At 42.9% G+C, this 16,549-nt stretch overlaps 1 protein-coding gene across 1 annotated transcript; it reads left to right on the plus strand.

Moving 5' to 3' along the window:
* Positions 1-363: 363 nt before the first annotated feature.
* On the plus strand, positions 364-11,270 carry LOC118104871 (inositol hexakisphosphate kinase 2). The gene is made up of 7 exons (XM_035152141.1): positions 364-454; positions 2,948-2,975; positions 5,456-5,932; positions 7,480-7,702; positions 8,131-8,297; positions 8,729-8,904; positions 9,367-11,270. The coding sequence occupies exons 3-7, from the start codon at positions 5,689-5,691 to the stop codon at positions 10,003-10,005; spliced, it is 1,449 nt and encodes a 482-aa protein (XP_035008032.1). The 5' UTR covers positions 364-454; positions 2,948-2,975; positions 5,456-5,688; the 3' UTR covers positions 10,006-11,270.
* The last annotated feature ends 5,279 nt before the right edge of the window (positions 11,271-16,549 follow it).

The raw sequence follows: 16,549 nt of genomic DNA on the forward strand, positions 1-16,549 counted from the left end.
TTCTCATCTTTGTTACTTGAATTCATATGGTTTCATTTTTTGTCAGCATAATGAAAGTGGTTCCTGCCATGTTTCTAGATGTGTTTATGCAAAATAAGTTGAACAACAGAAATAACAGGTCTGTACAGTTGTGTCGCTGCAGGCATAGACAGGAATGGTCACCAGGACTTGGCCGGTGGCTGCAGCAATTTGACTTCTTTATGCTCATTGTGGCAGCCACTGAATTATTTCCCCTCTGCATGATCCCTGTGTTCATTTGTCTCTTGCGCTCCGCCTGGAGCAGATCTTGTTTATTAATAGCCACTCCCCAGTCTGAATTTCCAACAGCATATGATATTTTTAGTAGGGCTTAGGGTATGTGTTGTTCCCAAGGGGATTTGGTTTGTGGGTTTATCTGCTGTGATGTGATGTGAGGCGATCAGTCTGGGAAATGACCCTGAAGATCACCACACAGGTAAGATAAGCTTTTTTCCACTGCGCCCGCGCCAGGTGCCGGCCCTTCAGAGGTAGCGTGTTTGTGTGTGATCGTATTAACTATGCGGTTTTGGTTGTGTTTTTGTCTGTGTTTTGTTTGTATGTGTTTCTCTGTTTCTACCTGTCTGCATGTGTGATCTTCATGCCCTCTGTGTGGTCTGAGCACATGAATATGAGTCGCCTTAACGCACACATCTCCTTGGTCGCTGCGTTAATTGGTCCAGTTAAATCCAGACTCATGCCACCACATTCAGATTATTTGTCTCATCCTAAATCTTTTAAGGCTCTTGCAGGAGATAAGGTCAAGTTTACAAAAACACACAACAACTCCCAGAACCAAGAGAAATAATGAGCATATGTATAATATGTGTTTATTGAAGTGAGACCCATGTTATAGGCCTATCAATACACAACTGTTGTGTGTGTTTGTGTATGTGTGCTCTTAGTTACTTTGCCCTTCACATATCCCTCTAATACCTCCATATCTTCAATCTGTTTTATTTCTAATCTCACTCACCACCTCCATATTAGTCTCCTCCTCCTCCAATCTACATAGCCCCACAAGGGCAAAAGAAAAGCCTCACCCATCCACCCTTACTCCCCTCACCCTCACCCCCCTCACCCTCACCAATCAACTCACCATACAAGTCCTTTTAATACGGATAGGACATTTCTGGGGCGCCTGAACGTGCTGTAAAGCCCTCTGGAGCCGCTGCGGCCTTGATTCAATATAACATCGACCCCATTTGATACCCTCAGAGACATAGCTGCTCTCGCTCTCTGTTCTCTTCGCTGTACTATTAGTGTTGAAAGTTAAACGCTCACTGATTAAGTCTGCTAAGTGAGGTGTTTTTGTAAGCAACATTACACAAAGAGAAATGAACAGAAACTTGGTGGAAGGACACAGTATGGGCCAGGGAAGATCCAAGAATTTCTTTTCTCTTTCTTTAACATAGATAGATAGGCATTTTTCAGCATTGGCCCATTTCATTCAAGGTCATTGCTTTCACTTCGTTCTCCCTCTCTTCTCTCTCTCTGTGTTATTTGCTCTGGATAATTGTTTTCAGTTTTGGCTACTGTATTATCGTTACATTTCAGGATTTACACTTCATATTCGATTTGATTATCGTACTTTCATGGTTGTTAAAGCTTGTGTCAGCTGTTTTGTGACATGCTTGCTGATGTGGATTCATCTGAATTGAAATAACGATTTGTGAGCACAGGGAGTTATAGTGACAGAAAAGAGCTTTCTCAGCTGAGATCAAGTAGGGCGTATGACCTCTGCCAAAGAGGTTAAAGCCGTTTTCAGACATGACATACGGACTAAATCCGGAGAATTGAGTCTGGACTTTATCTGCAGTTTGCTTTTCACACATGGTTACTGAGTGGGAGGTCTCTGCACAGATGCGTTCACAACAGCAGCAAATCCTCTGCATCATTCAGTCGAGGGGTGTCACAGCAGGCAGAGGCAGGACGTAATGGTTTAATTCCACTGCAGAGATCACATGATTTTGTTTACAACACATCAACACTGCCGTCGGCTGTTATCACCACAAACTGTCTTGACATCTTTGTCAGTGTTTTCTACGTGTAGGACACCGCTTTTTCACCCGGAGAGATTTGTTTTGTTTTCATTTTTTCCATTTTTGCGTCTGTCGCGTGTTAGAAGCGTCATCAACCCCCGAACCCCTATTTTCAGTGCAGGGATATGTGTAGGAAGTGCCAAGGAGCTATAAGGACTGCCCCACTTCTTTACCTTTTAGATGTGTTTGTGTGTTTGTATGTACAAAAAAAAAACATGTGTGTTTACATGTTGCTATTTTCTACCTGTTTGTCATGGCCTATTTTATTCTTGTTCTCCAAGAGGATTAGAGAGATTAGTGCTGGGCTTTCTGACTCTGTTCCCTGTACAGCCAGCTACTGTACAACTTTATGTGAAGTTAAGTACACATGCAATTACATGTACTTGTACACAAATGCAGGTATATACAGGGATGAATTCTCTGTGTGTTTTAGTTATAATACAATATGCATTCATCTTTGTTGTAGTTTCCTGCCAGTAGTTTAAAGGTGGAGTCACATGAATGGAAAGAGCAGTGAGTAACTGGTTTAATCGGATGTTATTTTGCCTGCTACAATAATCTGTGTCAAAAAGGGTTGGAAGGGTGCAAGATGAGTATTACCAGCAGCATTGCCTTTCACACATGCACAATTTAGGGGATAGCAGGCAGAGCCCGGAAGTAACGTATTAACTCTGCTGTGGAGATCACATGATTCTTTTACAACATAGACACCGGTATTGGCTCTTACTACCAGAAACTCTCTTGACATCTTCGTCTTACCCTTGTTATTTGATAGCTTCTCCTTCTTCTTCATTATGTCTAGTGGTGGATGGCAACCTACTGTGTTGGAGTGTAAAATCAGAGTCATCTGGGCCTTATTAAATTATTTTGTCCAATTCCGTCTCTCTCAGATTATGGAACATTCTCCCTATTCCAATGGTAAGTACTATTTCCAAGTTCAGTTCTTCCACTCTCAGTTCTTCCATTATTTGCAATTTTCCTCTTTAGCTTTTCTCGTTCTCTAACATATTTATTACAGTGAAGCATTACATGCTCCACTGACTCCTCTATTTGACAGTAATCATATAATCCTGTTGGGTGTATGTTTATTAAGTGTAGTGTATTATTGAGTCTATTATGTCCTTTCCTCAGCCTAGTGAAAAAATGTTCTGCTCTTTGGTCCTTTTGTCTGTCCTCACTGTGCTCACTTCCTGCTGTACTGCATAAAGGTGTCTCCCTTTGTGAGCTACATCCCAGCTCTGCCATTCTTTCATAATGTTTCCTTTGATTATTGTTTTTGCTGCTTACTAAGTGAAATGTTCATGACTTCTTCATGATTTAGTGCTTGCTTAGCCAATAAATAAATAAAGCCCCTTCATTGCCCTTTATTACTCTGTGTGCACATAAAGGTAGTGACAATATTCATATTTTGAAGTCTATACAGAGTCTCAAATATCTCATTAACTAAATCTTGCCTACTGTTAGATGATAATTACTTTAAATTGATAATTCACCCAAAACTTATAATTCACTCATTATCTACTCACCACTATGCAGATGGTGGGGTGGGTGAAGTGTTTGAGTTCACAATACACTTTTGGAGTTTCATGGGTAAACAGCGTTACAGCCAAATCAATACAACTGAAGTAAATGGGAACAACTTCTTCCAATGCTAAAGAACAACAGAACAAAAAACAGAAGATGCCTCCATACTGCTCCTGTGGTGTCATTCAAATGGAATGGATGACACCATATGAGTTCTCACGAGTTCTTGCAAGACAAGATCAGCAGGTTACTGCTGCAGTAACTGCAGCTATCGAGTTCTCATTTTACATTTTGAGAGTACCTTGTGTATAAGTTCATGCCATGTGAGCTGAGCATTAAACCACATACCCAAAAACCTGAAGACTTTCACTTGCTCTATTCTTTGTCCATACATATTTAGCTCTATCAACACCTCTTTTTCTAGAGAAACATTAATGCTTTACTTTTTCCAATGAGAACTTAAAGCCCCATGAATATGACAAATCTACCACATTAATTGCCTCTTGTATTTTCCCCATATTATGCTTAATATCCCTTCCCCTTACCCACAAGGCTCCATCATCAGTAAAGAGCGACCACCCAATATCACCCTTAACTTGAGAGAAAATATCATTAATCATAATGGAAAACAATATTGGACTAATGACACTGCCCTGAGGATTACCATTTCCCACCACATACCTTCCTGATAAAGCTGTCCCAACTCCTACTACTTCTTCTTTGTTCGGCTTATTGGTGGGTGGCAACCAATGACAAGGTGCATTACCGTAATCTTCTTCTTTTGTTCGGTTTATTGGAGGGTGGCAACCAACGTCAAGGTGCATTACCGCCATCCACTGGATCTGCCTCTTCTTCCTGATTGTTGTTTGGTAGGATCAAAAGCTTTTTAAAGGTTTCTCAGACACTGTTGGAATGGGTTCCCCTTTGATGTAGAACCTATGATCTATATTTAAAGTGATCTTTATCTGTACCTTGATGTTGGTTGCCACCCACCAAGCTTTAGCTAGATATGTTTACGTGGTTACTATCACAGAGATGGGTGCATTTTGCCACCAACAGACTATTATTTCAGATTTATTAAGTAGGTTTAAACATTAAAGGGTATTGTGTTAACATTAACAGAATTTATGAAACAAGTTATTTTTTGGCAGCTTGATGAAATTCTTAGGCAGTTGTGCGATAGACTTGAACAAAATAGACCTGTGAAAACTATGCATTCCTCATCAACTTTAATGTTGCTGTCATTAATCACAGGCCGCCCAAACGGTAGACTAGTTCAGGCCAAGTCATCATTGTGTTTAGATTTGACTTGTATGTTCGTGTGTTTTTCACTCTCTCCCTACACTATGAAGACATAGTGCTGCTTCTTCTGTCAGGTTGTTAAAACTCTGCTGTCACACAGACAGAAAAACAGCTGAGTTCAGGTTCATGCTTCCTCCATGTTTTTATTCTTCTTTTGGCCCCTCTCCCTTCCCCCAGACTCACCCCTCCCACTACCGCCTTTGTTTGCTTGCTCCTTTCTCTCGAGGTGTCACCATCATGCACTGTGGTTACCACCCAACAACCTGCTTTGCGTGCTCCTGATTGGTGGATTTCCTGTAACGGGGCGGCGCAATGTCACGCTTGTGAGGGCTTTACTAGTTGCGTGCCAGCTCTCAGCTGTGAGAGAGCATTCTGTCTGCAGCCGAGGAATGAGCAGGACCTGCCTCTGTTTGCTTTATCTGCTGCACCAGCTCTAGTCCTGACCTCAACGTCAAAGGGGCTTTGCTTTAGCTACAAAGGCAGCCAGACAAGGAGGGAAAGGGGATTAAAGACTATCTTAGCTTTCCTGGTTCTCTCCTATTTCCCCCCACCCCTTTGTTTTCATCCTGCAGAACCACAGCACAGGCAAGGCAGGTCTCCACAACAACGGCCTGTGATACATCATCGGGGGGAGCAACTCGCCAAATCTCGCGACCTCAAGCAAGATAACGGAACTCGTCTTCTGCGGATATGCAGAACGTGAGCAAGTATGTGCGTGACCATACTACATAGGGCCCCGACCGCATTGTGTGTGCGTGCCGGAGGAGGCTAATGCCCGCGGTAGTGTGGTCAGGGCCAGCGGAGGATGAGCCCGGCCGTGGAGGATCAGGCCCAGGAGGAAAAGGAAAAGCAGCAGAGCCAGCTGCAGCACCAGGACTGCTACATGGAGAAAGGGGTGATGCTTGAGCCCTTCATACACCAGGTGGGGGGGCATTCTTGCGTCCTGCGCTTCGGGGAGGAGACCATCTGCAAGCCCCTCATCCCCCGAGAGCATCAGTTCTATAAGAGCCTGCCTGCGGCAATCAGGAAGTTCACCCCCCAGTACAGAGGTAATGACAACCAACCTTTTCTATTTCTCCTGTTAGCGGTGTTGTGTTTCTCCTTCTTTCTTTCTCTGCTCTGTGTACATATGTGCATGTCAGTGGGAAAAGGACGTTGTAGACTTGCTTTGCACTTTTGTAGGTTGTGTTTGTAAATTTAGCAAACAGGGCTCCGTGCTCCTGCTCGGCTGCTTTTGCCAGGTTCCTGCATGTACCGAACTGTTCCACAGGAGGGTGCTGCAGCTGCAAGTGGGCCTTCTACAAACAGACCACCTGCTTGTGGTCTCCTGTTTGTAGGAGCCTGCACTAGCACAGGTAAGTCAGCAGGTCAACAGCTTTCTTTTCTGGTGCACAGTCAGCATGATGAGAAGAATAAATAGATTCTTCCTCGTTGTCATCCAGGAATCCAAAGAGGAGATGGAGACGATTAGATGAACTGAAAAAGAACAACATAAAAAAAAAAGAAGCCTCCAGATAACTGGATAATTCCACAGAGCTAACAGACTCACCACCAACACACCCTCTATGGGATATTTAAAAAGTGAAGAGCAATGAGTGACATTAGACAGACTGTTGGACTGGTTAATCCTGACACCTGTTAATTTATCTAAACACATCACACAAAGACCTGTTTGAAATCCACCATGTAGGGGGAAGCATCAGTAAGGCTGTCGTTTAGAATAAAAACAAATATGCATGATCCTAAGAAGCCCTGTTTTCTATGTATCCCCTGGTGAGAAGTGAAAGAGGATTCCAAGAAGTCAAATTACTCCTAATGTTCTAAAAAGCCTCACTTCTGCTTTTCATGTTCACCTCCAGAATACACCACAAGTACGACTGTGATCATGGGATAACATTAAAAGTCTTATATTTTCTTTCCCATGCTGAGCCAATGAATATTTTTGCGGCACCAGGGCTTTTATTTCCATGTCAGCATTTTTCACCTCCTGTATCTGTATTTCCGTGTACTTTCTCACCCCTCCTCTCCTTCAGCAATATTATGCGACACTGTAATGAAGAGTGTGGCTATATAAATATGCTATTGGAGTTACTTTACTTTGATGTGGAGGATTCAAGAACCTTTGTTCTGTTTTCCTGATTTTTTTTTTTTTTAGTGTTAGCATCACATTAACAGAACGTTTTTCTGTTTATGTGTGGCTGATGCTTTGTGATTCCTATTTTTATATATATATACACATTTGTATGAGGTATATTCATTGGTTACAAACTCAGTCAGAATTATGACTGAAGTTTTGCATTCTTGTGCCATTTGTGTTTGGGCTTTTAATTATTCTAACTTACTGTATGCTTCTTAGCTTTAGACCTGCTTATGAGAGCATTATTTGTGTCTCTGTGTATTTGTATTTGACCAACTCTTCCTCTTGTTTAAGTCTTTCATTCTGTCCTTTCTCGTGTTGCTTTGAGCGCTCAGTATCTCTGCCCTTCCTCTCTTGTCACTCAATACTTGCACATTTATTGTGGTTTAACTTTTTTATTCTCTTTACAGATCCATGACACAGATGTCTCACCGATATATCTCTCCATCTCTATCTCAGGTGTGGTGTCGGTGAGCTTCGAGGAGGATGTTGAAGGGAACCTTTGCCTGTTCGCCTACCCCCTCATGAGCAACCCAGCAGGAGAACTGGAGAACAAGGATCGGTCGACCGACTGCAAGCACAAGAGCAAGCTGATCAAGTGGGGTAATATGGTGAAGTCCTCACTGCTCATGGACAGCGAAAATTACATTGAAGATGACGGAAGCAAAGACGAGGACAAGAGGTGAGAACGAAGGGAAAATGCAGATGGCAGCACACTCAGGGACTAATAAAGTAGAGGATGTAGTCGATAACAACAAGCAGGATGAAAGTGAGTCACTTTCACGCTGATATTCTGATACTAATATCTGAAGATCACGCAGTGGTCACTGCACAACTGTTACACAACCATGATATTGTTAAAGCTATTGAAAGTTTCCCAAGAGTTGTAAACCTGTTGTCTGTAGACTCACAGCAATTGACTGATGATGCACAGATACTTGCACATATAACCTCAGGCAAAACAGGCTCTGAATGCAGTTAGAGGCTGATCCTGTTAGCCTCAGGGAGGTTCACAGCCTCAGGGTTACATAACTGCAATAGCTGCATGTCCCCCCCCTTCTGCTTTGTATGTAAAACTAACAAGGATCTCTCTCTCACTCTGCCGTGCAGTGTTCACAAGCTGCAGGAGGATGTGGACCTTGAGGTTCTCTACTCCAGTCAGGAACACCCTCACAGTAACGCTGTCCCGCAGCCCAAACACAACCCCTGGAGTCTCAAGTGTCACCAGCAGCACCTACAGAGGATGAAGGAGAACGCCAAGCCCCGTACCCAGCACAGTATCCTTTCACTGACAACTAGCACACTGCTGTGGTTTCTCTGTTTATTTTTTATTTTCAGATTTTAAGTATCCCAGTTGAAAGAGAGAGGAGTCATTTTGCAGTGGCTTCTGGTCGAAATACATGGCACCGAAACACCTTCAAACTTGCATTTGTATTTTAAAATTTGTATGTGATAATTAGTTGTACCTGAAGCCAATTTACTGGAGAGTTATCAAGTTCTTTGTCCTGTAGGATACTTGATATCTCTGTGATTTGCTGCCACAGATTTGATAATAGCATATGTGCAAGTGTAATGGGTTAGGGGAAACACTTAAAATAGGTGTCGATCTTTTTAATCCTAGTTATTTATTTAAAATTGTAGAAAGATATTATTGTAGAAGAGTGGCCATGGGTTTTTCGACTGTTTCCTCCTTGACTCAGCTTCCCAGAATTCATCCTGCTAGAGAACCTGACATGGAAGCACAGAATGCCGTGCGTGTTGGACCTGAAGATGGGCACACGGCAGCATGGAGACGATGCCTCGGATGAGAAGAAGGAGATGCAGATTCGCAAGTGCCAGCAGAGCACTTCAGCCTCAATAGGAGTCCGTCTGTGTGGCATGCAGGTGGGCTTTAAGCCAAGGGTGGCCTCTTGGTTCATGGTACTGCCTTAAACAAATAGATTTACCCTCTGGGAAAGTGTTTAGTTTATTTAGATGAAAACATCTATACCACTCTCATATCTGTTGGTTGAATTTAAGCCTTCAGCCAGCATAGCATAGCTCGGCACAAACACCGTAAAAAGATGTTTTTTAAACCCTGAAGACCATGTGTTCTATAAAGAAGTAGCCAGCAACAAAGATCTGAAAATATGTCAGCAAAGATGAATCTGTTAACCATCTTTGAATATGACATATTCAAATCAAATCAAACCCATTTTATATATACTATAAATACTCACAAAATGACCAAATTCTAAAGTTTAAGGATGAGTGCCAGGAAAACAGCCAAGTTCAGGCAGTACTTTCAATATAGTTAATCATTTTTTTCTTTTCTAACTTCATCATCTTTCTCCATTTTTTTTTCAGGTGTACCAGTCCGACACAGGCCAGCTGATTTTCATGAACAAGTACCACGGCCGTGAGCTGCCCCTGCCTGGCTTCAAAGAGGCTCTGTTCCAGTTCTTCCACAGCGGACAGCGTCTGCAACATGAGCTCCTCTCCCCGGTGCTGCACAGGCTCAGGGAGATGCAAGCTGTCCTGGAAGCCTGCGAATCCTACCGCTTCTACTCCAGTTCTCTGCTCATCATCTACGATGGCGCGCCCCACCGTAAACACACACGCCGGCGCTCTAAGGTTCAACACTCTGATGGAGAAGATGATAATGAGGAAAATGAGGAGGTGGAGGCTGAACCCGACTTGGATGAGTTGGAGGAAGAGGAGAGTGAAGTAGCAGGTGCGCTTGGTTTCCCTTACAGCCCCTCGACGTCTAGTGACATCAGCAGCAGGTGCTCCAGCAGCAGCAGTGGGAGCTCGGATGTCAGCCTGACCCACTCAGACCCCCTCAGCCCCGCTGTGGATGTGAAGATGATAGACTTTGCCCACACCACCTGCAGACATTTCCTGGAGGACAGCGTGGTGCACGAGGGCCAGGACAGCGGCTACATCTTCGGTCTCCAGAACCTGATCACCATCATCTCTGAGCTGGAGAACTACAGCACAGTTTAAAGCCAGGCATGACACACAAATTCAGAAACAGAGGCACAATGACACAAAAATGTGGAAGAACTGGACTTTTACTTATAGTCTGTCTCTCTGTCTGTCTGTCTGTCTGTCTGTCTGTCTGTCTGTCCGTCTGCCTGCTGCTATCTCTGATCCCAGAGCTGCAGGATCCAGACGATTATTGTTATTATGTAAATGTAATGGTTACACAACTGTTCCTGGTCTCTCTCTCCTCCCACTCCCCTTCTCCTTCCCCTCTCTTCTCTCCTCTCTTCCCAATTGGTTCTCCGCTCACCCTAACTGGTCGAGCCAGATGGCCGCCCACATTGAGTCTGGTTCTGCTAGAGGTTTCTTTCAGTTAGAGAGTTAGAGTTTTTTCTCTCCACTGTTGCCAAAGTACTTGCTCATTGAGGGAACTGTCGGTTTTCTCTATAATTTTTAAGGTCTCAACCTTAATATGTTAAGTGCCTTGAAATAATGGGTTGTTTGATCATGTCATAATTTGGCGCTGATAAATATTTTAATTGAATTGACTACAGAGGTGGAGAGAGATTCCTCCTCTCCTTGTTGTAGCTGTCCTTCGAAGTGACCCCTTTCCCGTTGGTGCTTGTTGACGTTCCTGTCGTGCGTGTCGATCTTCGGGATATGACACACACCTGTGTGTAATTTAGAGCAGCCGTCTATATGACTGAGACAGTGATTTAACCATTGTCATCGTTCTGTTTTAACCCCCCTCACTGTTAGGAAAAAAGAGTAGGCAGTTTGAAGTCTGAGACAGAAGAAATGTTTTTGTTATGTCTTATTCCAAAGAAAGTGTCAGCGTTTTGCACACACAAACATGCACATAAACACATTCTGCTGAATGTGTGTTTGTTTGGATCGAGACAGGGCTATCTGAGGGAGCAGGAGTTGTATGTGTACGAAGACAGAGTCGATGGGAAGAAAGGTAGTGAGCTCACACTCTGTCATTCTTCTCTTTTGCCTGTTCATTCTGCCATCCTTCCTCCCTGTTCATCTTCACTCAAAGAGAATATATTCATATAGTGATCAGAGACAGAGGATATAGTTATTTATTTATTTGACATGTTTCATAAAATAAACTAAATTTAAAAAAAGAATGTGGATGGAGTGTACTACATTCCATATTATTAATGTTAAAATAATGATATTGATTAATATTGTTATTTGACATGTTTGGATACCTCTATCTTGTATATGTCTTGCCCACAGTCTGTTGGAGGAGAACATTAAAGCCTTTGCTTTGTGCTAAAGTCGGTGTCTTTCATGTTTGGAGTGGCTCCTGGACAAGCTCGCCGGATTTAATAGAGACCCCACGGGTTTCCTGTTTACATAAAATTCAAATGTTGCAGTAATCAAATTTCAGGTAAATATCCAGGAGGTGAGGTTGTCTCATCATTGTCTCCATGTATGATGAGGGAAATGTCTTTCTGGGAAGCACCAAGTACAAGTGTATCATGAAAGATGAATTCATGTCAGATACCTTGGAAAGTATGATGGGACTGCAGCTCAGAATGAGCCCTGTCCCGTCACCTGCTGTGCAGCAAAGTAACTGGAGCACAAGCCAAGCCTGTGGTGACACCCTGTAATCCTGTGGAGTGCAGCCAAGACATGGTTCCCCCAAACACACTGTATCTTTAGATCTTTTTCCCTCAGTCTAGAAGAATTTATTATGTTAAAATAGAGATGGTAGGGAGGGGGTTGGGGGTTGTTGTGTCAGGAGGTGTGTGACGGCAGCCCAGGCTGCCTCAGCCAGTCCTGGTCATCTCTAACCAGTCTGAGGCAGACACAGACTGCCATAGAGAAGGTGGAGATGTGTGTGCTGTCAGCAGCAGCAGAACTCATTCTTGGAGAAGAGCTATTAAGCAGAAACAGGCTTGTGTCCACAGAGTACACAAGCTGCTACCACTTCAGTGTGTCCCCTCTGTAGAATGTACTGACTGACAGGCACATCTCTCTGACACACAGATGAGCAATCACTCTGATGCATGAAAAAGAAAATTTCGTGGTTTTTTTCAAGCCACGCACTATTAATCTATTAAGATGATACCTACATGTGAATTGAATAATTCTGAAACTTCTGACATATATTTGTCAGAGTACATCACGTTATGATGACCATGTGCTTGTTTCAGTTAATGCTCAAAATAGAGACCTCTTGAATCTGTCACAGGCTCGCTGGGATTGGACGTGAATAGCTCGTCCCATGAGGTCCAACATACCCAGATCCATGCTCCCTATGACTAGTAGCTGTGTTTTAATTAAGTTAAAGAGATCAAAAAACAAACTGGAAATATTTTGTATGTTTTTGTAAGTGTACAATGTGTATACTAGTGTATCTGAATTATCTTGAGATAGTAAATTACCAATAATAATCAGATAGTTTCAATAAGAGTTTTCCTGTGGCTGTTCTTATATTTTGGGTCTGGGTTTATCCAATGCTTTTTACACACTGTGTGTTGTCAGTCTAGGAGCTGCAGTAGCTCATTTAGTAATCCCATGGTGCTTCAGGACAGAACAATGAAAGGTCATTGTCTTTACTGTAACCCAGTGAAGGGACAGACAATGAAATCTTTAAGAGTCTAGGTCAGGGCAGGGTTTGTGTGAGGGGTTTATGAGCACTGTATTTGCTCAACACTTTGAGACCCCAGTATTTGCTGTGTTTCATAGACTGTCAGAGAACAGATGCAGAGCTACATTCCGTCCAGAAGCAGGACATGCATGTGATGTTTTTCTGTGCTGTGTGATTGCAGAGGGATAGATAGATAGATGGATGGATAGATGGGAGGAGGGATGGATAAGATAAGCTCTTCCAGCTCCACTCTACTGGGAGGGGGGGGGATGGTTAGTCGACGTTGCATAACAGCGTCAGGGTCAGTTGGCTGCTCTCAGCCATCAAAAGGATCCCATTCTGTCATTGCACTGTGTGCATATATGTACTGTGTGTATACACATACTGTGTATGTATATTACACCACATGCATACTGTAGATTCACTACTAAGCTATACCTTGGCCCATACATACCACTCAGTGACAAGTGTGTGCATGTGAGTCCTGGAAGCCCATTGCTTTGTGAAGGTCGCCACTGCAAGTGGAGCAGTTGCATAACGGCGGTTAAAATCACTATGGCAACAGCAGCCTTCGCCGGGAATGAAATGGTGTCAACGCTTTTTGGGCCACCAGATCCACACACCCGTTTACAGTCTTATTAATACACCCTGTCACTGCTCAGCTCGCTCATCAAAGCTGCTCAAACATCCCATCAACATCCAGTCAGTCCATGTACAGTACACTATACATGCTGGCATAAGGACATATACTGGTGCACACACCTGAGACACAATAAACACATTACCTTACAGTGCAAAAGTCATTACTGACTGTAGTTTAATGGCATGCCTGGTTGACATGTTTGTCCCCAAACGTTTACTACTTTTCATCCCCTTGTTTCCTCAGCAGTTCACTCATTATCTGCCGCAGATTGAAGATTACCGAAGACGTGAAGAATTACACTGCTGAAAGCCAGTCAACTTGTCTCCTCTGTTTATGGAGGACAGAGCAGATCAAATGTGTTTCACTACCACAGGTCCAGGTTCCTCTTGGCTCAGAGGTCGTGCCTTTGACTGGCTCTCAAATACAGGCGTGACATGACACAGTGTTAGTGAGTTTGTGTGTGTCTGTCCAGTTTTGTGTGTTTCATATCCTACACATATCCTTGGTTGTATTTTTTCTTTTCCCACCCTGTGATTGTTTTCTAAGTAAATCCTGATAAAAAGAAAATCATTTTGAGCTTAATTCCTCTTGCATAAACTCACTCTCTGTCATACACACGGCCTGGAATATCACCAAGAGATTATCTCTTTTTCTTTGGGGGTGGTTTGTGTGTGTGTGTGTGTGTGTGTGTGTGTGTGTGTGTGTGTGTGTGTGTGTGTGTGTGTGTGTGTGTGTGTGTGTGTGTGTGTGTGTGTGTGTGTGTGTGTGTGTGTGTGTGTGTGTGTGTGTGTGTGTGTGTGTGTGTGTGTGTGTGGTCTGCAGGCTAACTCTCTGATGGGTCCCACATGTGATCCCCAGCACCATGTCTCTCTGCGACCTTTCATTGCCATCTGAGAATTGCTCCATTGTCCGTCACACATTGTAGCGTGCGAGCATCCAGTGGATTCTGCTGTCGCCTCTGGCTGTGAAAGCAGAATGGGAATTGAAACCAGCCAGTGAAGTTGTGGCCTGGGAAGGTATGCTAGTGCTATCCGGTTTTCACTATTTATAGGGGGCCAATCAGTGAGCTTTAATTTAAGGTGAACCCAAATAGCTTTAAAAACCTTTTTTGTGTATTATTTCTGAAACTTCTGGTGCATTTTGCAGTTGTAATCTGCCTATAAATCTTGTTTAATTTGGATTCATCAGACCAAAAGATACCACACATGCCTCCAGTTTTTTATTACCTTATATAAGGTGAGAAAATGTCAGTTTAAGTGTCAAAATAGACATGGGAAAAATGTTGTACACGTCATTAATGTAAAATTCAAGTAGATTAGCACCAACATAAAGACACAAAGCGAATGCTGTGTGAATCAGGAACATGGCCAAGCCTGTTTCGACAGGTGCTGAATTGAGTTTACATGATGGTGACTAGCTCTGTGCAGACAGTTACATAAACAGGTCAGTAATGTAATAGAGGAAGAGATGAAAAGCAGAAAGACAGACTGAACATGTGTAGAAAACTAACTTTAGAAAATGCTTCTCTAAATCTTTTTTTATGCTGGAGAAAAAGTCCTAAGATGATGATGGCTGTTGGGGGTTTTCTGTTGACCTGTTTTAAACTGTATATGATTTGATAAGAATACTGTGTGTGTGTGTGTGTGTGTGTGTGTGGATTAGGCAGCTGAGCTTTAATATGAGGACGGTGTAATGAGAAGACGGAGCTACAGTAGGAACATATACGCTGCTGATAAATCTATATTATTCAGTGACAGCTGCGTTTGAACTCACATTTAAATGATCCCTGTCACATATTTTCTCATAAAATACAGTGAACCTTGAGTTAAGGTTATTTCGTCAAAATGTTAAAATAAAGGTAGAGAATTAACTTTGCTTATCTCATAGACTTATGACCCTTCCTGTGATGATGTGTGAAATAACCAGAACAAATATTAAAGCATGATTTAACCAACGATTATTTATCACACGAGGACATGCACTAACCCCTTTCTGATCTAAACCATTTAATTCATAACATCCCCCCTCACTCACTTAATTGATAGCATATATGTTAATACTATAGCTTCTATGCAGAGACAACCAAACTGTTTAAAAGAACGTCAAATGACCACACGGTGCGTGGAGGTGCGGCCGGCAGAGAAATGGAAAGCAAAAAAGGAGCCAAGATGTAATCATTGTTGCATAACGGTGGCAGTGACGCTCTCTGCCGGGGATCGTCCTGGAGCTGGCCCGAGGCTCCAGTCATCCTCTAGCCAGTCCACTCTGTCAAACTCATTTATGCTGACCACTTAATTACTATAATGAAGCCTCCGAAGCACAGATTAACACTGAACACGCTCTTTATTCAAGCTCGTCCATGAGGGTCAAATGAAGGAAGACTTCCTGCCCCCTCAAATCAGTCTCTGGGTGTTACAGTGACTCCTGTTACACTGCCAGGCCTCGATTGGATTAGCTTTGGGATTACAACAGTTTGGACTTTATGCTGTAAAATAGATAAATACTGTGAATACATAAAAAACACTGTGTAACACTGTTTAGTCACAAGTGGCTGTGTCTGCCAAACAGAGTCTCTGCTGTCTGACGTGCTTTCAGTGACAGACAGGTGCCAGACATGGTGTTATGATGACGAACTCGTTATGAAAGGAAAATCTAATGTAGCCACCGGACCCTTCAACTGTACTAGGATTCTCTTTACCCTCTGATATGTCCTTTACTTTCTTATGGACGTGTCTCTGTCCTCAGGGGTGGGTTTACATAAGTGCTTAATGTACATAAATAGTATTTGTGTATCCATGTATACAGCTCACTCCCAGCTGGTGAACAGCTCAGGACAGATGTAACCCTCAGAACGCTGATGTGACGTGTATATGACAGTTTCAGCACTAACGCTGTCCACTGAGAAAAACACTCATCAGGGTTAGAGAAAGTCTTTATGTATAGGTATGGACATAGCATTAAGAGTTATAACCCCCAGGCTGAGTGCTGTTGCACAGACTCATGCAACTCACGCACCACTTCACTTTTTACAATTACTCATGTCTAAAAATAAGGAAGAAAATAAAAGGCCGGATTCTTCCGGAACAGATGCAAATGACCCTAGTGACAGTGTGCTGACATTATCACTGTGTGTGTTCCTGTTCAAATATAATCTTCCCACACCGCAGGCAGACTGTATGACAGTCATACGTGGAGGCAGATGTGTGTGGTTATGTGGAGGTGAAGAGCAGGAAGGTGTGCGGGTCTGTGTGTGCGTGTGTGTTCTTTTTATGTCTTTTTCTGAAATGAAGTGGGAACATAATGGATATAATGATATA

Source organism: Hippoglossus stenolepis, chromosome 3, assembly GCF_022539355.2.
Source record: "Hippoglossus stenolepis isolate QCI-W04-F060 chromosome 3, HSTE1.2, whole genome shotgun sequence".
In the NCBI taxonomy this organism is placed as follows: domain Eukaryota; kingdom Metazoa; phylum Chordata; class Actinopteri; order Pleuronectiformes; family Pleuronectidae; genus Hippoglossus; species Hippoglossus stenolepis.

Excerpts from the sequence above, each read along its gene's own strand:
- LOC118104871 (XM_035152141.1), top strand. The coding sequence starts at position 5,689 with ATGAGCCCGGCCGTGGAGGATCAGGCCCAGGAGGAAAAGGAAAAGCAG. Across the intron at positions 7,703-8,130 it reads AGCAAAGACGAGGACAAGAG|TGTTCACAAGCTGCAGGAGG; the intron begins GTGAGAACGAAG and ends TCTGCCGTGCAG. Across the intron at positions 8,298-8,728 it reads CAAGCCCCGTACCCAGCACA|AATTCATCCTGCTAGAGAAC; the intron begins GTATCCTTTCAC and ends TCAGCTTCCCAG.